General features: G+C 25.6%; 1 protein-coding gene across 1 annotated transcript in view; it reads left to right on the top strand.

Annotated features, from left to right (window-relative positions):
• Positions 1-1599: 1599 nt before the first annotated feature.
• The window catches only part of LOC111620125 (chloride channel protein 2-like), a 52553-nt gene continuing 28783 nt past the window's right edge, over positions 1600-25369 (top strand). Inside the window, exons 1-7 of the mRNA XM_023361984.1 lie at positions 1600-1817; positions 11876-12026; positions 13842-13973; positions 18855-18983; positions 19329-19462; positions 20844-20921; positions 25218-25292. Coding sequence (XP_023217752.1) covers positions 1764-1817; positions 11876-12026; positions 13842-13973; positions 18855-18983; positions 19329-19462; positions 20844-20921; positions 25218-25292 — 753 coding nt within the window. The 5' untranslated portion in view covers positions 1600-1763. The remainder of the gene's footprint in view (positions 1818-11875; positions 12027-13841; positions 13974-18854; positions 18984-19328; positions 19463-20843; positions 20922-25217; positions 25293-25369) is intronic.

Genomic DNA, 25369 nt, shown 5'->3' with positions numbered 1-25369 from the left:
TTCCTAGAGAACTGCTCGCTGGAACTCAATTCCGGATTCCTTAAAGTCCTTGATCATCCAACCGGGGCAAACTCACTTATATATACAAACACATACCAAATTATTCCATTAATGTATTATAAAAATACGATAAGTGTATTACCAAAAATATAGTACATTTTGTTCTGCGAATTGACAAAACAGTCGATTATTCTTCCTACGGAAACATTATCCATAACATTTTCTTAGAGGACATTGCTTCAAAATATTGCTGATAATACGTAAGTTAATAAATAAATGTTCAGTTTAAAGTTATTGAAACGAATTCTTTACGAAATATACTCAATTAGATTTCATAAGGAACCTACTTTCAATAACTCTCAAATCAGCAATTTCATTTATCATCATTAAATATCAATAATTAATAATAAATCAACTAAGGCCATCAGCATGATTCGAAAAACTCTAATTACCATTATTAATTTAACATCATTATTATCTTCGGATGATAAAATTAAATTTTCTTATATCCATATTGTATAAATGCAAATATCTAATTCGGGAAATCTGGATCGACTCCAGAAATTACAAATAAATTTCTTATTATAATTTTATTAAAGATTTTATAACGAAGGACAAATTAACTCGAAATTATATTTTAAAATACAGAATTTTAAACATTAAATTAATTTAGATTTAAAGTGCAAAATACGCAAATGAGGAAGAAAGTAAACAGTGCCGAATTTAAATTTGTTACGTCTCTAATATGGTAGACGAAAAGGCTCTATATTTTCCGTCAAATAATACAGGATAAAAATATATTAATTCTTTTTCTGGGGTAGAGGGATGTTCTAAGCCATAGCTTAGCTTATTTGTAAACCCAGCCTTGAAAGTAAGCCTTAAAATGATTTGATGAGAATAGATAATCTATTGTCTCTTTGAAGCGTGCTTAAAAGTAATTCTCGATGATTGTATGATAGACAACGTTTTAATATTATAAAATCTAGTGATTATATAGGTATGTCTCCACTTAAATAATGGAGGGAGGAAAGAAGCGAAATTTGCGTCATCGCTGGCTACAAGGCTACAATTGCCAAAAGTCTTTATTTACAATACAAAGCACGCAATTTACAGGTTATAATTATATATTAAAAAAGGAAAGAAAAACACTATAAATTTATATAATAATGCATAAATTTTCATTTTTAATAATTTTCTTTGTAGAAATAAAATTATCTCACGAGCTTAAAGCGCAAAAAAAAATTTGAATTATTAAAAAAAAATTTCAACATAAATATTTAAAAAATTTATTTTTAAATTAAGAATATTTGATAATTTCTTAATTCTAAATTCCTTTCTAAAATTGCAAAAAAAAAAATTGTAATTACGTCACTAACGTTAATCGCTCGTGCTATATTTATAGACGATTAACTAAATATAACTCGAAATTATCGAAATAAAATAAATAAATAATAATAAATATTTTGTGATAAATTTTTATCTATAAATATCATTCGGAGATTATAGAACATAAAATAAATAATATAAAAATTACTCATGCTTACGTCATTATCCACTTCCGTTTATATAGGAAATCTTATTGCGTCATTTCCTCAAAATTTAAAAATCGTAATCAGATGTTACTAGACGTTTGTGCCGAGAGTTGAATGATAAAGTCCATGTGTTTTTAATCGGAAAATATATGAAATTTGAGAAAATTATAACATCGTATTTTATTTATTATTTATTTTGATTTTTATTACAGTTTTTAAATCAAAATAAACATGGCTGAAGAGCAAATAAATGACCAAGAAGCACTCGGTTATGAACATACTTTGGTAAACATTTTTCTTTTTAATATTTAAATAATTAATTTAATTAAATTTAAAGTCTTTTATGTATATTACCCATCGGAGACAGGATAAATTATTATTATTTTTTTTATCAGATAGTTATATTGACCTATTGATCCAATGACCTATTAGGACAATTGTATGGAAATATCATTTTTTTTTTTTTTTGGAAAATAAATTAATTAAAATAAACCTTTTCATTACATTACATGCTTTATTTGCTTCTGGTTATTGTTACATTAAATGTATCATGATAGAAAGTTTAATTAATTAATTAATTAATAATAATAATTTGAAATGATTAAAATTTTCACAACATTTCAACACATACTTAGAAAATTGCTTCTGTTCCAGAAAAATATACATTAAAACTGAAGCAGTTAGTAAATCAACTTTCACTTTTAGAAATAAACTTTGACATTTATAATTTTCAGTAATGAACCCACAGGGGGGACCAAGGGGACTTGGCACCCTCAAAAGAAAATACATTATAGAATACTGTGTTGTGTCTTTTATTTCTATACTACTTATGAATTAGCAGTCACGTAAGGTGGGAATTAATTTTTTTATCTGTTCGACTTGGCTTCCCCAAAATTAAATCCCGAGTGCACCTGATAATTTTCATACATTTTATTAAGTAATAAATCTTGTTTCAGTTAAATAAGATCATTAAGAATATAATAGAAATTTATATTATATTTATTTAAAACAGAATATTTGACACCATAAACATTCATACATTCATTCACATGGCATCCTCTTTACAGAGAGTTGTAGTTGATGGACAAGTTCTTCTCCACTCTTTATAGTTGTATTCTTTTCCCAAGCTTGAGCCAGTCCATTTTTTGATGATGTCCTGTCATGTTAGCCTAGGTCTTCCCTTTCTTCATCTACCCTTTACCATTCCTTGAACTGCAATTTTCATCAGCTCCCCTGAGGATCCTCTTGTTATATGCCCAGCATTTGCTGTTTTTCTTCTCTGGATGCTGACCATCAGGTTTCTTTCCATTCCAAATCTACTCATAATCTCATCATTGGTTATTCTATCTATCCAACTAATTCTTTCTATTCTTCTAAGACACCACATCTCAAAGGAATTTATCCTATTAACTGCCTCTTGGTTTATTGTTCATGAATTGCATCTGTATGTAGCAACACTCCAAATCATTGTTTTAAATATTTATAGTTTCAATTTTTTGTATACATTTCTCTCTCTTAAATAAACATTGTGTATAGTAAATAAATAGAATAAAAAAAAAACCAAAAAACAAACTGCTTGAAAGATTAAGAAGTTGGGTACTATTTTGGTTTTTATATTCTATTTAAAATGGAACTGTGTGTATCAAAAGAGATTTAAATAAATATTAGATATCATTGAGTAATTTAAGTTATATAAAACGTTTGTGACTGTTGTAGTCTTAGTAGTAAAAAGTAATAAAGTATTGAATCGGTAATATAAATTTTAAAAAATAGTGCACAGAAAACATCTGAAAAATTTTATTTTTTTAACTAATGCCATTCTGAATTTGTGTATAGTTTGAATTAAAAATTAATTTTGGCTATATGTTATTTTATTAAATTTATAACTTTCAAAGCTATTCTAAAAATAAATCTAATCATACAGTTTTTATAAACTGTATGGTTAGATTTATTTTATTTAGAATTGTTACTATAGAATTATAAGTTGTCATTCTGTGTGGATAAAGCATTTAAGTTTCGAAAATTTACATTATTAATTTGATGACTTGGTAAAAGGTTTACAAATAGAAGTTTTGTCATCTTTGCTAATTTTTACTTTTTTTGTTATTTTTTTTATTCATCGAAACCTTTACAACAAAAAGAAATTACTATAGTATTAATGTGAATAATCATGATGAATAGTTTCTTTTACACGAGTAGCATGACTTTCTATTTCCATTAAAAATTCTCAGAAATTTGAAAATATTTTGTGATTTTGATCCAGTAAATTTTGTTAATAAATAAAACACTTACATATAAATGTAAACAGTATATTATAGTTAATGACAATAGTTACTGCTTCCTGTTGTGCTCTACAGTAACACAGTTGGAAAATAAACAACAACAACAAGTTTATTGTCTTTAAAATGNACTTAGGAAGATGCTTGAAAAGTTTTTCAAATCTTTTTATAAATTTTATTATATATATTAATACTCTTGACTAATAACTAAATAATGTATTGTTAAAGCAACTGAAAATTGTATTGCATGCATTATCAATTATATCAAATAAATAAAACATGTTAGATGTAAAAATAAATAAGTATTTATTCTCAGTTTCAATATAGAAAAATGTTTTTATAATTTGAGACATTTTGTTTAACTTATAAAATATTTAAAATCTGATTTCAAATTAATGTCTCATTAATTTCATTTCAAGTAATTTATTTTTAGATGAATAATAATGATAATCATGATAAAAATGATTTTGTCATTAGAATATTTATAAATTTTAATCTCTATTCAATACAGTATAAGTATTTTATTTGATGGAATGAATGTTTTAATTTAAACTTTTTTCAAAATAAATTCTCTAAAATTGTCTTCAGAAGAATAAATTTATCACTAGTAAAAAGCTTAGTTTTGAAGATCTACTAGCTGAAAACTCTGAACTATTAAATATTATATAATAGTTAATTATTATATAATTTATAAAAATGCAATTATAATAAACATTGATTTTAATTAATTAATAAAATTAATCACTATGGCTTAACAATATGCAAAAAATTATGGTTTATAATTTTTATAGAAGGAAAAAAATTAAATCTAAAAATAAATAATTAGTTTTTGTGTTGCTAATAAACTATATTTTAAATCATCAATTAAAAAATCTTTGTCCTATTTTAGATTATTCTAAAGATTATTTTAGACTTTTCAATTAGCAATTTGTTTGTACATTGTAAAAACCAATGTTATATATAACATTGTTATAACAATATATAATATATTGTTAAAACAATATATGTTATATATAACATATATAACAATGGTTTTTACAATGTACAAACAAATACAGTAATGCTTTGTTAAGTTGAACTGTGTTAACTTGAAGTTGCATTAACTTGAATCTTTCTATAGGTCCCAGGCACAGTATATAGGGTTTTTCAAATAATACAATCTGATTAAGTTGAAATTATGGTACATTTAACTTGAACCTATTTTCCTGTGTAACCTCTGCTTTTTTTAGGTCTGTGATCTTCACTTTCTCTTATATTCTGTATGAATACAGACAATTAAGATAAACAAATGCTAACTGTAGCGTTTGTTTACCTTAATCATCTGTATTCATAAAGAAAGTAATGCTACAGTTCCATGCCAAACACAATCTTGTGTTGACATCTTTTTTATTGATAGTTATTTTAACCATTAGCCAAATTAGGCAACTGCCTGGGACCCAGTAAATGGAGGCTTGCAGCCTGGAAAGATGTAAAAAAAAAACAATAGTACTAATTCTGTTTTACAAAAATATACCAAATAATTAAATTTTTTTATAAATAAGTGAAATAACTGCCTTACTGTACATTTTAATTATATTTATAAAAACTCCTGCACTGTTTGCAGTAAGAGGGCTTTTTTTATCAAGCCCATTATGGGTTCAGCGTAGCCCACAATGGGGTGGCCATATGTTGAGAGATGGTATATGACATATTCAGCATGGACCACCTCTGAAAAATTACAAGGGTTTATTTGACTCATCTGGACTTGTTCTTGGTTCCCCAGATAGGCTGACATCTTTATCACTCAGTCATCTGACTGCTGGACATTAATAATACCTCAGCCCATCTGCTAGCCCAGCAACAAAACTAGAATTAATATTTTTGTGCTTTTACAATCTCCAAAATTGTCTATTTGCAAACCCCTTTGTGTATTGCCAGCCAGATGGTTGAAGCTGTAAGACATCAATTAACCTATGATCTAGGGGACCTGATATTACATCCTTGCAGGTTGAAAAATCCAAAGAATTTTTTCAGAGCTGTTTCATTCTGGATATGTCAAGCATCATCACCTGACTGTCCCAATATGGATCTGACAGAATCCATGATGGTTCTACTTTGAAAAAAAAGACCCCGTTAGAGCCTTAGGGCTCATGAAGTAGAAAGAGTAAAAAAAAAACTTTTTTCAGATCAGATTTTTGTAAAACAATTTACAAACATAAGTTAGAAGAAGGATTTTAAAATGAACTTTTTCAATTTATAACTTTTAATCTAGTCAAATTTTTTACGCTTTCTGTCCTGTGGGCATGAAGAGAACCCAAATAAAAAAAAAATTCTTTATTCATTATGGATTCAGCCAGGTTCATGCATTTTCTGATCTGATTCTGACTTATTTAAACTGTTGTTGTATTGTAAATGCATAATTTGCAAATGCAGATAAAAAATTAACTAAGTAAAATTGATATTAAGTGAAATTGCTTCACTTAAAATTTACTTATGGGTAGTTATCAGGTATATGAAAAAGAAGCTCAAATTTACCATTGTTCCTAGGGCCCAAGACAATTAAATGTCTCTACTGATACAGTATGTCACTGGTATTCTGATTAGGACACAAGGGAGTGCCTTGACAACATACTGAAAAGTGCCATAAACTGTAAACAATTTTGTAATCATTCTGTCAATAGTCTTGAGAAATGGTTGATAACAGGAAACTCATGGCCATAAAATATTTCAGAAAATTGAGTATCAAACTTGTTAACTCAGAATTTTTTTACCACTTAAACTTCAACTTAACAAGATTTTATTGTAATTAAAAAAACAATTACATATATTTCAAAACTGAATCCATTGAGAATTAGTCATTAGCATGAAAATTGTCATTGTAATACAGTAGAACCTCGAAAACTCGGCCTAATGTGGACCGAAGGGTGGCCGAGTTTGTGAAAATGCCGGGTTATCGGGAATGGGGTTAAAAAAAAATAAGTACGAGTGTTTCCTCAGAAAATACTGTACTGTACTTGTATGTATTGTTTACTTGAGAATATAACAGAGAATAAACTGCCCAAATACCCTTAAACAAAGGAAAAGTACGTCCTTTATGAAGGCATAGAGCCTTTACTACATGAAAATGAAAATTAATGAATACACTGTGTACAGTAATTTACCTGATAAGACACCTCAGAAAAATACTTTATGAGAGGTTTTATACTTTTATAAAGCTGTCTATAATGAAAATTAATTAACTAAGGATTTTTTTTGCCCTGCCAGGGTGTGGCCGAGTTATCCGGAGTGCCAGGTTATCGAGAGCCGAGTTTTCGAGGTTCTACTGTAAAATAAAACTGAATTATAATATAAATAATAATTTAAGGAATATTTTTAACTAATTTATTTAAACTGATTCTAACTTCTAAATTATTACACATTTTTTATTCTTACATTAGAAATTTTGTAAGGAATATATGATAATAAGAATCTTGGTCTAAGTTGTTAGTACTAATATATTTGACCTCTTTCAGAAAATAATATAAAATTGAAAGAAAAAAAAATTGTTTCTAGGTTTCTAGAAACAATACAATTAAGATATATATCCTATATAATGTTCATAAAGTTTTTCAGTGCCATTTATGAAATGTATTTAAATTCTAAGAAACGTAACATTTGTTTTCATTAATTGTAACATTATCCAAATGTTAATAGAACATATATACAATCTGTTAGGCTGAAGAATAATTATTTTAAACAGTTATTACTAAAATTACAGTGAGTCATCTAGCTAGTCATATAATTCATAAAATTTTAATTATTTTAATTACAAACATAAAATATTTTTTTATCTATTTATTTTATTCTTAATGTATCGTTTATTATTTTATAATTGTATTTAATGAAAAATTCAGCTTGAAATATTTCTCTTAAAATAAATTTTAGAAAGTTGTAAAGTAATAATGTACAAAATTTCATTTTTTTCTCACATGGACAGAACAATATACATTACATATACATATACATGGACAATATAAATTACATATAAACAGGAATGGACCTAGAGGTCTTTATGCTAACAGGAACTTCATTATTTCTTTCAAATAATGTCTATTTTTATATTTTTATAGTTACCTTTCAGTTTTGTTACATTTTATGTTTGAGTTTGTATAGTTTATTTTAAGAAATTATTAAAGCAATAAAACTTATACTTCACGATATAAATTAAAAATTGCCCTATAAGATTTACTTCTGGATTCATCTTTGTATAAAAATAAGATTAAAATAGTTAAATATTAACTTAACAACACCCTAAATCACATAAATAAAAATTGAGATAAAAGAATTATTTATTATTAAGAATTAAAAAATAACACAAGAGTAACAACACAAAGCCCGAGAAATATATAATAAATCACCAAACGATCGCCTTAATATCAGGCTATAATATGCCATATTATAGCCCGATATTAAGGCGACTGTTTGGTGATTTATAACACAAGAGGAAGAAAAAACTGGAAAATAACATACCGACCTGAAGTAGTTTGATTTCACATTATAAAAACAGCTAAAATTTAAAGAAATATGGAATAATTTTTTAAATAATATTTCTTATAATTTAATATATAAATATCAAAAAGAAAGAATGTTACTGTTAGGGTCCCGCTGATTGTTAAGTCTATGTGATAAAAGATGAATTTTAAAAGTCCATAAATATTTGAAAATAAATTGAATCTGTTTGACTCAGATCTTACAGAAACAAGAAAAAAAGTAGAGATAGACAGGTTTTGAGATATGGAGGGTCTTACACAGTAAATAGTGATAGGTTTGATTGTAGGTACAGCATTTTATTAATTAATACAATAGCAAGTACAGTACATACCTGCATTAAGTATAAATAAAACCTTTTTAACATACCTTAAGAGAAATAGTTTGGCATAGTTTCCGATGTTTGACTTTCTTCAATCAATAAGACACAAGCCAAACTCACAGCCAATCAGAGAAAAGCAGCATTAATTACAACTGTAAACTGTATTGCAAGAGATGTTTCTCAACTACAATTTATGCTATGAAAATGTAGTCACTGAGCTTTAAATTTGTAATTGACACTTAGGTTCATAATTTGAGATACATGGGATTTGGAAGAAAATAATTTGAGATAAACATGGAAAATATAGTGAATGTTTTCAATATGTGAATAAATATATTTATTGTGATATTTTAAAATATAATTAAAGAAAAATGCAAAACAAAATATACATAAGTATTTTAGATTTCTGTATAATTTTAGATTTTATCAAGGCAATAATCAGAAACACATATTTGGCTGCAATTTGAAAAAATTGTAGACCTATAAATTCCCACTGTCTTTCATTTGTCTTTCCTTAGTCTTGCGAACAAAGTTAGATAGACAAAAGACAAGACCAGATACGGAAACCTTAGGGGCAGGAGGTCCTGATTAACTATATATGAACTGTGGATGCAAACTAGAAGTCACATTATTTCAATTCAAAACTTTTCTTCTGAAAGGTATTAAATAGATGACCAGCACAACTCCATTGCTAATGGAAAAGTATGATGTACAGAGGCAAGATATTACTAATTTGAGGTGGAGAGCATATATTTTAATTAAATGAAATAAATTAAAAATATGATTAAAATTTGCATCTTGGCATTGTGATGCTGTCACGATAAATAATTGCTCATTATATATTATATTTACAATAAATAAGATAGATCATAGTCTGTGACAACTCCACACATAAACTATTTAAAAGAAACACAAACAAAATTGCTTTGATGTTTTAGAATTCACATATCTTTTTAATCAAATTTATTCGGAACAAAACAAAAAAAAACTTTACATTCATTGAATGGCATTGCTAACCACTCAAAATATGTGTACTGATCTTTCCATGATGTCACCATTTTGAAACTTATGTCTGAAAATATGAAATTATCAATAAAAAACCGAGTAGTAGTAGTAAACTAGATCAGTATTAAGAATGAATTTTATGAAAAATTAATATAATTCAATGAATAGACATTTTAATTATAATACTTTTATCTTTATGTAATGCATGACAATTTGATAAAGAGGAATTTTTGAACATTATTGTTTAAAACACTTTTCAGTTTATTTTGAGAGATATTTTAAGCTAAATTTTTAATTATTTTATAAGATAAGTAAATAATTAAGAATGAAATAAATTGATACAATATATAATTTATTATTTATATGAATAATAGCATAATTAACTTACTATAAATCTTTATATTTTAATATAAAAAAAAACAAGTTTTATAATTAACAGATTAATAATTAACAGCTAATTAAGAAACAGAACATATTATACATAGCATTTAAATAAAATAATTACAAAAGAAAATTTATTTAAGATGATATTTTTGATAAAATTATTAAAAGATATAAATAAGTAAAAGAAAAGAAGCATTTAATATTATAATATTAATTTACTTTAAATATATTAGCTATTTTTTGTAATTTTATTAATTTGTTTTGCTTTTTAATATAACTTGTGTACTAAAAAAATTATTTTTTAATGCATAAATTTTATATTAATATAATATTTGTGAACAAATATGAATACAAACAAATCCAAACAAAGTTTAAAATCCTTACTTTATCATTAACTTCATTTTTATTTTTAAATAAATGTAAAAAAATTTGTTTTCAAAATTTTAAATGCTTAATTTTATTTTAAAATATTTTAATATTAATTTTATAAAAAAATTATTGATAAAGTTAATAATATTAAATTTGATTCTCTCATGAAAAATATCATACTTTTATATTTGTTTGTATTTTTCTACTATTATTTTTTATATATAAAATTATCAGTTTGAAAAATGATAGATAAAAAATTATCATTCTGTCTTTAAAAATGTTTATTTTGGTTATCTTACATCCATTGAAATTTATGGCTTTATAATGTTTAGAGGTTAATGTGAATTGATATAATGAAAAATAAATAATGAAATGCTTCTTTTTTTAAGTATATTGAACAACACAAAGCCTGGTATATGTATAGATACATAGCCAAACGATTGCCTTAAATACTCAGACTACAAAGCCTGAGTATTTAAGGTGATCATTTGGCTATGTATCTATACTCTTTTTTAAGTTTGTTTTGTCATTTGTTTAAATTAAAGGCATTGTTTTCTGTATGACAGAACTATATATTAAAATAGTGTTTAATAAAATCAGTCAATTCAGAATATGTAAACAAAAATGAAATATATTTTGATTACATAATCATCTACTACTTATCTTATGTAATCAAATATAACTACTAACAATTGAGAATCAAGCATCTTTAGAGGAAAAAAATATATAATAATTAGTATACGTGTGTGTGTGTGTGTGTGTGTATGCATGTGTGTGTGTATATATATATATGAACTAGCATTATTGCCATTAGCTTTAAGTCATCTATATTAAAATTGTAAGAATAACATTATGAGCAAATATAATTTTTCTATAAAATAACAGATCTTGAATAAAAAAATTACATGACATACTCCATCAATTATTGAAACATTATTTTGATAACAGACATTCCCAACAAGTTACGAAATAATAAACAAGAATTATCCTGTTTTATTCTATCAAAATTAACGTTAGACATATATTTAAATTATTAAATCATTAAATGTATTTCTTTACATTTAACAAATAAATGAAATATAGACAGCATGTTCTCCTTACACAAATACCACAATTCTTTATGTAACATTAATGTTGTTCATCTGGACTTTATGATTACGTATTCAAAGTTTAAGTTGTATAAGTATTGACAGATTATTGTAATGAAGTTTTAAACAATGAAAAAAAATTATCTTTTGTTTATATTAATAATTCTTAAATACCAGCTGTAGAATTGACTAGCCAACAATTTATTACAATCTGAAATTTACAGTGACTTGTATAACTATTTACCAATGTCTTAGCATGATTTTTTTTTATCAAAGTTCTATAATTAAATGAAATATGAATATTGATATTACAATAAATAATAGTATCATAATAATTAATACATTAAATTTCAGTTAATATACATTAAAAAGGTTTTCTTATATTTTAAGATGTTTGGTCATTACAAAAAAAATTTAGAAGAATATGCTAGAGCAGAAGCATTTCGAATAAAACATGTTCAAAAATTATTAAGAAAAGAAGAAAAATTAATTGAAAGAGAATTAAAACAATATAAAAGTAAATGGCAAAGGATTTGCAAAGGTAATTAAATTTTAATTTCTATTAATATTGATTTCACAAACTCATTTCTTGAATGGATTGAATTTTTGTTAGTGTGAAAACAAATTAATTTTATAAAAATTAAATTGTTTATATTAAAGTCAGTTTTTATTTATTTGTTTTTTTTTTAATTTTCAAAGGTCAAATAATTTTTAAATTGTAAAGATATATATGGGGAAATAGTTTAACATATGTTGTTTTTATGTTTCTAAAATTAAAAAATATAAAAAAAGAATTTTTATAATACAAAAACTTTTTAAGCTTAAATTTAATTGAGCTTAAAAAATATCTTCAATAATGCTTTAAGCTAAAAAATTCAATATCATTTATTTAAATCTACAATAGAAATCTTTGTTAAAGTCATTAAAATCTATAATTTTTTTATTTAAAAATAAAATCATTTAATTTTATATATATTTTTTATAATTATAGTTACAAGTTTTTGAAATTTTGTTTGCATTATTGCATAAATTACAGTATGATGACTTCATATTTAAATAAGAAAGATAAGAAAAACTAAAGCTTTTTGAATAGGAATGTGGAAAAAGAATATTATATTCTTATTGAACTAGTTACCATAATTTTGTGTGTATAAGAGTATATTCTTATAGATTGGGCAAAATGGCACTATATTCTGCAAAGTAACTAAAAATACTCACCATTTTAAAAAACTTTTTTATAGTTTCAGAAGTTTTTTTTATTTTTAATAATGGTTACCACAGAGATACCACTGAATTACTGTTTTGGTACATTTACATTTAATTTACAATGATGCATTGGTGCAGTTCTCTTATAAGCCCAAACAAGCTGTCAAACATAAGAGCATGTTCTTATTTGTGTGTAAATAAGCGTAAATACAGTAAGTTTTTATTTAAAGTATAAATGGGGCAAATATGAAATAATAGAAAAAGTTTAAAAGTTTCTTACAATATAATTTTTATATTAATTAGTCAAAAATAGAAAAAGAATAAATAAAATTTTTCAATCTGCAGTATTTATTATTCACTTCTTTCTAATAATTGTTTCAGATGAGAACAAATGTCTTCATAAATTAACTTCTCATCTGAATAGAAAGAATCACATTGTAATTTAAAAATCTATTTTTTCTAAAAATAACAAAATGTTTTTTATACCCGAAGAAAGCCTCATATAAATTTCATGTGAAATATAATATATTATCAGAATATATATAAATTCTTCAAAGCTGATATTTTTTATGGAGTGTAGTATGAAAGAGATATGCAAAGGGTATTATAATATACATAAATCGTATGGAGTGTAATTGTTTTTTCTATAGTAATTATAGCATAAATTTTTCTATTAAGGTCAGTATTTGAAAATATATTTAAATATTTGTGTTTTTGAAATTTAATAAAGGAGTTGAAACTTAATTGCCAAACCTTGGTTTTTAATATTCTTTATATAAATATATAATTATTTAATATTAAGATAAATATTTAAATAAATGCAGATTTATGGGGTCTTAAAATTTTAATCTTTATTTTTAATCAAACTTCAATTATCACAATGTACACAAAACAAATTAATTTATGATTCTGTTATGTATCAAACTTTACAAATACATTGATGAATTTTTAAACAAAATTAGACTTGCTATAAGAAAAGAAGGCAGAAGCTGAAAACAGTTTTGTGTATTTTATTGACTTTGGTGATCTGTTTCATCAGATTATCAAAGATTTTTTATTAGTACATTATTTATTTTTTTACATGTATAAAATATGTTTCAATTTTTCAAAATTTAAAATTTTTAAAATATATTTTTTTACTCTGTTATAGGTTATTTTTCAAGTTTTTGGCAACATACATTTGCCCATTTAGGAGAAGATTGGATATTCTTAACTTTATTAGGAGTTATATGTTCTATTCTTAGTTTTACGATGGATTATGGAATTTCAATCTGTCAGAAAGGTGACTATTTTTGTAATTTTGTATAATTGAATATTTTATTATGCTCAAAAGTTNTTGACTTTGGTGATCTGTTTCATCAGATTATCAAAGATTTTTTATTAGTACATTATTTATTTTTTTACATGTATAAAATATGTTTCAATTTTTCAAAATTTAAAATTTTTAAAATATATTTTTTTACTCTGTTATAGGTTATTTTTCAAGTTTTTGGCAACATACATTTGCCCATTTAGGAGAAGATTGGATATTCTTAACTTTATTAGGAGTTATATGTTCTATTCTTAGTTTCACGATGGATTATGGAATTTCAATCTGTCAGAAAGGTGACTATTTTTGTAATTTTGTATAATTGAATATTTTATTAAATAGGAATTTTTGTTTATTAAATTTTATTTATTAAAAATAAAACTTTAATTTTAATAATTAAAGTTTTATTTTCAGGAATCATCATTTTAAAAATAATGATAGACTATGTAAAAGATCAGTAAATTTATTAAAAGTAATATTGAATAATAATGAAAGCTCTTCTGTTTAGAATTTTCATTTTCAAACATGCTAATGTCTGAGAGAGAAATGACTATTTGTAATTATACTGAAATTAGAGACTTGAATATAAAGTTTAAATATTTTATTATATTGAATTGATGTATTTAAATATAAATAATTAGCAGAAATTCTTTTAGAACTATGATTTGTTGCCTAAATAAATCCTGGAATTTCTACATTAAGTTGCTTATCAAAGGGAAAAAGTTGTTCAAAATATCATTTGTTAATATTGATATTTTATCTTTGCCATTGAGAACGAAATATCTATTATTTACATTTGGTAATATTTATTATTTATATTTTAACATGAATTAGAAGATATTCTTAGATTCTAAATATTAATTTGGATTATTATTCTCTACATATTCATAATATACTCTTTAAAAAGTGATAGTTCTTGTTCTTTTTCAGTCTTACAAGTTAGTATCAAATTGTTTTCAAATAAAATGTATATTAGTCAAATATTAAAAGCAATAACCAATATAATTTCATTAAGAAAAATCTGTTAAAATGTTTTAGAATATATTTTTAATGTTGCAAATTGATTAAGTTTTAAAAGAATTGATATATCATAATAAATACATGAACTATTACATTATTTGTTGTTAAGTATTCCCTTGCTCTCTCTACAAATTTTATGATTTTTGTTTGTCTAAGAAAGTTAGTTGACTAATTAGTAGGATTTCATTCTTTTTTGTTACTATACTGGATTATGTATTGATTCTACAAAAATAGTATGTAAACACTTTACAGATAACGGTATTTAAGTTGTTACTACATGTCTCCAACTGTTTATCACCTGATCAACAACAAAAAGATAAGATCCCAGATGAACAGAAGAATGGAGTGTATGATTTCAGTAACTACAATGGAACATTAAACTCACACATCGTATGTAGATATCATATGTCATTCTCTAAAAACAAGAATACAGAAACACAAAAAAGACATTAGAAAAGGCAAAACAACTACAGTATTGGAAAAGTATGTTATTTTAGAGAAACAGACAACAAAATGACAAGAGGTCAAAATCCAACAAGGATAGCAGAAAAGTTATAAATTACTACATATTCACTCAACATATTTTAAATATTCAATCTCAAGGCAGTGAATTTAATTGGATATCCATGGATCTGGCTGATCTCAGACATGAAAAAGCCATGACAAATAGATGAACCAGAGATGATCGTTCCTGATTGTTCCTTTGAAATATTTTAATTTTGTGTTAAGATAAAGATTATTCTGCGCATGTTTCTATGAAGTAGGTTTGGAACATTATTTTGAATTATTTTTAAAAGGTCTGCCTAAATTCTTAATGAAAAGTTTGAAATATGTTTTGAATGCTGATTGGAATGTAATTTTAATTTCGTGAATTTATACAGTAGATACTGAAGATGATGTTTAAGTCTTGAAAGACATTTTTATTTGAATGCCTGTTGAAATTAGACTCCTTTACTAAAATAGCATTATTGTTTTGTATGATATTAGAAGAAAGGAATGAAAAATAGTCAATAATAAAAATTTTTTTATTAGGAAAAGAATTTATAGACAGCTACTAATAATTATCTATTAATAATATGTTCAAGATTTTAAGTTAATGTCAGAGTAATTTAAATATAATTTGCCAAATAAAATTCTGTCATTAATAGTTTATCTTTGATGATAAATTATTCCCTACAGAATTGTGAATAGATATATACACACATAATAAAATTTAACTGTGTTAAATATCATAAATATCACCAACTCTAGATTTCAATTATTCTATAATGCCTAATTAATTATATATAAATTAAAAATTTATATAAATCACATCAGATCGTAAGTAATTCCATTTTGCTTGAATATATAGCTTGCCAAGATACAGATATAAAAGTTGCTTGTTTTACTGTCATCTCTTTAAAATTCATTAAAAATAAATTACAAAGATATTTGCAATTTACCATAAAATATAGTGGTATAGTAAAATAAAAAATTTATATATAATTAATTAGGTATTATAGAATAATAGAAATCTAGAGTTGATGATATTTATCATATTTAACACAGTTATTAATTTAATTGCATCCATTTATTATAAATATACTGTTTTGAAAATAAATTTAACGTATGTACAGTAATACCTTGGTTTTCATTGACTTCAGTTTTCGTCAGTTTCGGTTTTTGTGGATTTTTTGCAAAAAGTTTGTCTTGAATTTTGTCAGTGTGCTTATGTGACCTCGTGACCTCGCTGCTAATTTTGAGAAAACAAAAGGCAATTCATGTGTTTTCAGTGTTTCTTGTTGTGTGAGCATTACCCCATGCATCTAGCCAAACAATTCCATTGCTTTCCTATCCTTTTAGCTCCATCATGGCACTAAAGAAAGTTTTCAAAGCCCGCAGCCCTTCAAAGAAGAAAGCCAGGAACATGATCAAGTTGAAGAAGGAAATCATTGAAAAATACAAGAGCAGCATAAAGATTGCTGAAACCAGTCGCATGTATGGGAAGTTGCCATCCATGATAAGTTCCATTGTGGTGAAAAAGGAAGCAATAAAGGAGGCTAATGTAGCGAAAGGCGTGAATGTGCTAACGAAATAGAGATTGCAAACAATTGAAGATGTTGAACAGTTATTATTAATTTGGATCAATCAAAAACATTATTGTATACTGGCACAATGAAGTGACTTTTCTTCAACACTAGGCAACTTTTCAATCTTTATTCAGTTTCGACAACAACAACAGAATTATTGGAAATTGAAACAGCAGTTGACATCAAAATAGGAAGATATGGAGAAGGCAAAACACAGGGAAACAGACTACGCTAACTGAATAAAGATTGAAAAGTTGCCTAGTGTTGAAGAAAAGTCACTTCATTGTGCCAGTATACAATACATAAATACAACACGGTTTCGACAACAACAACAAAAACATTATGTTAATTTCTTATTGTTTTTAATATTAAACAATATATTTATTCTCTATAAAATGTGTTTTTGGTATGTATTTGGAGTGTCTAGAACAAATTAATTGGATTTACATTGATTCATATGGAAATAATTGCCTTGGTTTTGGATTTCACCGATTGTTTTGGATGGATTATCAATGAAAACTGAGGTATCACTGTGTATTTTTTTCTTGTTATCCTTTTTAAGAAATTTATCACACAATAGAGTTACATGTTAAATTTTTTTAAAATATTAATTTAATAATGAATTAATCATTGAAAAATAATAATAGTTTTTGATAGATATTATACTTTGTCTTCAAAAATATTATCATAAGTTGTCAATATATATAAACATTCTGGTTCAATGTCACGACTTGGTGAATTTATCGACACTTGGCAAATAATTATCATCATCCACTTTTAATTCATACAGATACGCGTTTCGGGCTTTCACCCCTCTTCAGTCTGTTACATAGATAGGTTGTATCTTGTGTATATAGTCTCTGTAAGGCATCTGACAGGGAGGTGCCTGACAGATATTTATTTATTTTATTTATTCGTTGAAACCATGTCTTCTTCTTCTTGTTTCTTCTGGTTCAATGTCACGATTTGGTGAATTTATCGATACTTGGCAAATAATTTAATCATGTGTATATAGTATCTGTCAGGTGCCTGACAGATACTATATACACAAGATACAACCTATCTATGTAACAGACTGAAGAGGAGCGAAAGCCCGAAACACGTATCTGTATGAATTAAAAGTAAATGATTAAATTATTTGCCAAGTGTCGATAAATTCACCAAATCGTGACATTGAACCAGAAGAAACAAGAAGAAGAAGACATGGTTTCAACGAATAAATAAAACAATATATAAATATATTTTATTTGCTAAATACTAAGTAATTATATGAAAATTTTTATTTAAAACTGAATCTTTTATTTTACTTTTAATACATAACTTGAAGCCTGATGATTTACTATTTGTAGGAAAATTTTTGAAGATGTTAAAAATTTATATTACTTAAAAATAATTAACTTTTGTCTATTAGTATTTTTTTTCATAAAGTTATTAATGAAAATTTTCATTTATAAAGTAAAGATATCTATTTTGAAAATTTTTTAAAATTAGTTTCTTTGGACACTTCAAAAGCTCAAATAATACTTTTTGAAGTTAATATAGTTAATATTATTCTGTTAGAAAAAAATATATTTATAAAAAATGAAGCCATGTTGATTAACTGATGTTTATAAATGATAGAAAGAAAATTATTCTAAGATTTTTTTTCAATAACAAGAAGCTATTCTCATTATAAATTTATTAATATAATTTTGTAATTTTTAAATTTGCTATTTGTTATTCTTTTAAATATTTTTTAAAATTTTAAATTATTGTTTTACTTCAGCTCGAATGTGGCTTTATCGAGATCTGACTCAACATCCAATATTGCAGTATCTTGCATGGATTGCATTCCCCATGACACTTATACTTTTTGCATCAGGTTTTGTTCATCTTGCAGCTCCACAAGCAATAGGTAAATAATTATTTAGTGTAGATTTAGTGTAAATAAGTAGTAAAAAAAATAGTTTAAAAATGCTGTATGATAAAACTTCAATTGTTTAAATATATTCTCTCTGACAGGTTTTTCTTTTTTCCTTCACTTTATCTTGACTTGGGATGATTCTATTTTTCTCTGGATTTGCTTTTTACTTTTCTGATTTAATTAACTTTTTAACTAATTTTTCAAATACTTACAACTAAATGAACAAGAAGTAATTTAAAAAGAGAAAGGTGAGATATTTTAGAATCTGAATGCAATTTATATTTAAAATTAAAATTTATTGTTATAACTGTTATTGAAAAAATTGTATATTTTTAGGTTCTGGAATACCAGAAATGAAAACAATTTTAAGAGGTGTTGTGTTGAAAGAGTATTTAACACTTCGTACGCTTGTATCAAAGATGGTGGGATTGACGTGTACTTTGGCAAGTGGTCTTCCATTAGGGAAAGAAGTAAGATAATATTTAATGAATTTAATTTAGTATTTTAATGTGAGAATTTTTTGTAATTTTAATGTAACTACCATAAGCATTGAAAGAAATTATATAGTACTGGACCAAATATCTGGCAAGCTTGGGACTGGAAGAATTCTGGTTTTTTGGACACAGGCTAAATGTATACTTAAAATAAACAATGAAAAATAAAGGCCAAAACTGTTTTAACATACTGTATGCCAACAGTCACATTGGGCTGGTGTCATGCAATACATACACCATGGAAAACAAAACAAAAAGCTACTGTTTGGTGAACTACACCTGTAGTATAGCCAACCAACTAGCCACCAAATTCAAAACTAGCTAGTTTCAAAAATAGCCAGTTTTCTGGTAATTCCAGAATTTTGGAAGTTGGTTTTATTTGGACTAGTACTGTATTAACATTATTTTTAAAATTCATTGTGTCAGAAATTTCAAGTTAAATGAGAGATTTGAATTTTAAGATTTCATTAACTTTTTATTTTTTGAATTTATTACTGAGTGAAAAATATATGTTAATTTCCTTATACTTTTCATCAAAGTTCCAAGTATTGTACAAATATAAAATTCAAATTGTAACCATTTTATAAATCCTCTTATTTAGTTAACAATATTTTAATAGAGAAATTAAAGCTGTAAATTGCAAGAACTATTCAAAACGTTTTAGGAATAGTAATACAAAACATCACATATATAATTTTAGAAAATAATTTTTTGATATAAAGTTTGTTGACATATCTATTATATTTTGATCTTTTAAATGCATAGTAATGAAGTTTTTTTAAACATAAAAGCTCTTCTCATTAATTTTGAATTTTGGAATAAAAGATTTAGAAGAAAGATGTTCTTTATGAAATTTTCAAGTTCAATAAGATTTTATTTGTAAAATTTCAAATGTCAAAAAATTTTGTTGAGGTGAATGTCATGTTTATAATCAAGAAGTTCTAATGGCATGGGTGTTTTCAAAAATAGACAAAATTCAATCAGAGATTTTTAATATGTCAGAAAAAATATGATCATAAAATCTTATGAAATTGCTATTCAAATCAAAAATTTAACAGTTATTAACTTATTTTTTAATGAAACTGATTTTAGAGTCATAGAAATAATAATAATTTTAGATAAATGATATTAATCTAAAATAGATTTGCATTTAAAGTAGTAAACAAAACTAAATGATTGAAAATCTACATTTGTTTTTATTATTTGAATAAAATTTGGAACAAATTTCATATGAATTCTATTTAGATTGAATAAATTTTAATAATTATTAATAGTCATCTAATTTTATAAAAATTTCAAAATGCTTTAAATTGATTTTTGTAAACTTATTTATTATACATGTATATATATATTTCAGGGTCCATTTGTACATATTGCTAGTATTGTTGCCACAATGTTGAGCAAACTAATTACTTCCTTTAAGGGAATTTATGAGGTAATTTAAAATTATTCTTTAATTTAATTTAAGTATTGATTCATTTAAGCATCTTGATGTATATTTTCCAAGAACTTTATATGTTTTAGTGACTCAGATATTATATATATGTGAAATATTTTACACATACGATCTAGGTTGTAAATCAATACCATATTTTAAGATTGACTTATCTTAAAATAATAATACTATATTAAAACATATATATAAAACATTATGATCTAGACATGATCTTAAATATGATCTAGACATTGTCTAAAGAAAAACTTGAATATGAAATGTAATTTTGAAAGATAATTTATTAACTTGTGTTAAAGGTAGTTTTACATTGTATTTTCCTCTTTTAGATTATATAAGAATTATAAAATAACAATAACAACATGTTAAAAATAATAACTATTGTTATTTTTAGTAAATTAAATTGTTATATTCAGCTTGTTTATATCAGTTTGAATATCTGTTATTTCATTCAGTTAATTGTGAAACATTAAATATTAATTGACAAAAAAGTTATGTACCTGAATATGAGTAAGAAATTACTGTAAATGCAATTACATTATGTTTTAGGTATGTAAATGGTTACAGTTGAAGTCTAATTGCACACCTAGTAATGTCCCCAGAGAGCCTTAAAATCCATTACCCTAGTGTACTATGAACAAGCTCATGGAGGATTACTATGTGTTCAGAATTTTCAGTGTACCTGTTGTTTAAAGGTCTTTGAATGCTAGGTATGCCTATATAATACTATATAATACAGTCAAAGACAATCTGACCTGACTGTGAGCAGGTGTTGGTGCAATGGATACATGAGGGCATACATACATGGCAAGCATGCTCTGGATGATTACAAAAAAAAAAAAGATTATCTAATTGTGTGACAAACATGAACAGCTGCAAGTGTCTTTGTCTGCCATCTAGAGACAGATGAAAGTTTTACTACAGAACCTTGTCTTTTCCTGTGTCATTGGCAGGTGACTAGTAGAGAGGCAAAGGTGCATGCACCATAACTGTTAAGTGTCCTGCCATTAGCACTCCAATATTAGTGGCTTTGTCTACAGTAGTACCATGACAGAGAAATGTGGTTTGCTATGACTTGGCAGTGTATTGTTTAAAAATAATGAAACCTGGTTCTGTTTGAGAATGGTTGACCACCATATTAGTGTGTGATGAGTGCTTCAATTCTGTCTTTACTGTTGAGTGACACACTGCCTTCATTGCCAGTTTGCTGGTCTGGGGAGCCTTCTATCACAGTCAGTCACCTCTAATATTAATGTGAGAATGATGACACAGAAATGTGTTTAGAAAATCCTGTGCTGTCTCTTGTTGCCTTTATTTTTTTTAGACAGGCTGTAAACAGTCATTTTCTAACAAGATATTATTTGGTTGCACATAGCTTAGGTTTCTAAGGAATATCTCCATCACATTACCACATTTCCTTGGCCTATTTGATCTGCTTTTGTTGCTTATTAAGCATTTGTGGGTCCAAATGAGTTGCAAGCTTCAGCCATCTACAAATAGATCTGGAATAACAGTTACAACATCTGTAGGTAAATTTGTTTCAGGATAACGTAGGGTGTCTGTATACCTTTATGCATGACCATTTGATCCATGTATTCAGGCAAGAGGAAGTCCTAAAGGTACTAAAGGTTCTTTTAAATTCTACTTTTGTCCCACTGAAAACTGTCCATTTGGTTATGATGATGTAATTATTTATTACCATTGTTGTTGTGTTCACACTAATAAAATTTTATTTGATTTCAGTACTGCCTTGATTGAATTTTGTTTTCAATGCGTGTAATAAAAGGAAATTAAAAATCTGTTTAGAATATCTTATCAAGTTGTAGAAATCTTGTCTAACTTCAGTTATTTGTTGTTTTTTATTCTTGAGATACTAGCTGTTCACTTTATTTATTTATTTAGTACAAGGTTTTCTACCCTTTGTATGGGGAACAAAGTAAACAAAACATCAAAGAAACATATTATCAAGTATAGAACAAACACCAATACATAAAATATAATAGTCAGTGTATAATATCATTTGTAAATACAATAACTATTACATAAAATGCAATATCCATTGCATAAACAGAATAACCATAGCATAATTACAATTTCCAATACATAAAAATAATAACAATACATAAATACAGTTACCAATGCATCAATACAGTACTACATAATAATTAATACACAATATTCCATGCATACAAAGTTAACATAAACAAACTGACAAATTGTGATGACCTGATGCCCTTATGATAAAAATAAATGTATACCATTATAATAAAAAAAATTAATAATAAATTTTACCTACATGGAAAAAATACAAAATTAAAAAATATGCAAAACAGGTTAGCAACAAGTTGTCACAGCCAGTCAGCACCAGATTTAACCCCCTGTTTACTTTATTATCTCAGAGTTTACATTCTTTGTTTTTTTTTACAAGATAATAAGCTAAATATGAAATCTTACATTCCTAGCAATTAAGATGTAGCTTTTCATATACACATAATTTAATATGTTTTTAATTTTATAATAGACTTCATATAATTAAAACCATGGTCATATATATGTTTTATTTATATAAAATTTACATAACAATTTATTTTTAATGTTACATTAAAATTATTTTTTAAAGACATGCATTAAATATTCAAGATACTTCATATTGCAATTTTGATTTAATTTATTATCATAGAAATATTTATTATAAGAAATGTTGTTTTTATTGTGAAATAATTATTTTTTAAATGTCTGTTTTGAGTTTATTATATCAGGATAATAATAATAATAATAATAATTATAATGTTAATAATAATAAGCGCAGAGCCCAAACGGTTAGGAGTTGAAAGTTAAAATTTGGTACACAGTTAGGGTACGTACCCTAAATGGGGTGGCCGAGTGGTGAGGTATGGGGTCTGACATATCCGGACGGACCCCACCGAAAAATTCCTCTCGACCCGTTTGGATTCGATCCTGAGTTTCTCAGAGCGATAGGCTGCTACCTTGACCGCTCAGCCATCTGGCCAAATATAAACATACCTATTCTGTGTTTCAAATTCTGGCAACCGATTGTTTGATTCTACATATTCCGAATCAGAATTCTAAAATAAAAATTAGAAAAATTACATATATATGAAATAAAATTCAATCAATAAACTGAAAATTGTTTGAAGTGAAGTACCGTATTAAAATAAATTTATTGTTATTTTTATAGCTACAATTATATGCAAACATTTAATCACTGCAACTTATTCCATATCATCCCGATATGTGTACAATTTATTAAGTAACATATGTGTAATCTTCAAGTTGTTGGAATTGTCTTTACCTATTGTGAAACTAAAAAGGTATTTCTATATCATTTTATCAGCAACTTAACCTTAAGCTAGAAATCTCAGTATTTTCTAAAATTTGGCTTTTATGTGGACAAAACACACGAAAGTTAAATATATATATATATATATATATATTATTAATAATACTTTACCAATAATTCAAATTCTGACGGAAGCATGATTTCCGGTGTATTCGTGCATGTGCTATTGATAAAAAATAAACGATACGCTTACTTGACAATAAAAGCAAACTGTCAAGTAAGCGAGCGAACGAACGAACAAAACGAAAGAAAACTTACTGTACTGAAATCAAAACACTTTCTGTTTATCTGAATTCACATTTTATTAAAAAACTAAAGATATACCCGTCATTCGGACAAAATATGAATATCATTGTCATCTACTATTTTTTCACGACTTACGTATCAAATTTCTTCGAGTTCCGTTCATTTGTTCCCGAGATATAGATTTTTATCGATATTTTTAATTTCACCTTAAAAATTCTTCTTTTTTCAGTCAAAAAAGTTACGTTTTACGAAATGTCTGCATGTACGGCCAAGGTCTATATAAATAGATCAAAATACCAACGTTATTTCAATTTTAAACTTTAGTAATTAAAGGTCAAGAAAGGGGGTTAGTGAAGATTTTACTCGTTACTAGCATTTATAATTTTTTTTTTAATTATAAAACTCATTTCTACGCTTAAAATTAAACCTTTTTCCATTTTATAATAATTAAAAATATGAAAAATTTACATAACAAAATTTCATAACAGATGGCGCCACACACAATTTTATTTATTATAATATAATTGAAAATATAAAAGTTATTTTCTAAATAAAATCTCGCAACAGCCGAGAAACAGGGGCGTAGCGTAGTGGGGGCAGCAGGGGCGGCAAAATTTCACAATAAATAATACAGTAGAGCGTCGATTATCCGAAAGTCAATTATCCGAAAGAATTCCAGTCGGCAAATTTTCGCCAGTGCTATGGCGCTGCAATCTTTGGCTATGTCTTGTGCTACTCAAATATTTTACGTTTTTGATACTAAATTAACTTCTGAAGTATAATTTTTTATTGTTTTTATATTTTTCAATATATTTTTTTTGTT

The sequence above is a fragment of the Centruroides sculpturatus genome, unplaced genomic scaffold (assembly GCF_000671375.1).
Source record: "Centruroides sculpturatus isolate CEXI.00-Female unplaced genomic scaffold, Cexi_2.0 scaffold109, whole genome shotgun sequence".
Taxonomy (NCBI): domain Eukaryota; kingdom Metazoa; phylum Arthropoda; class Arachnida; order Scorpiones; family Buthidae; genus Centruroides; species Centruroides sculpturatus.
Note: the sequence above shows the minus strand (reverse complement) of the source record. Positions and strands in the feature narration are given on the sequence as shown.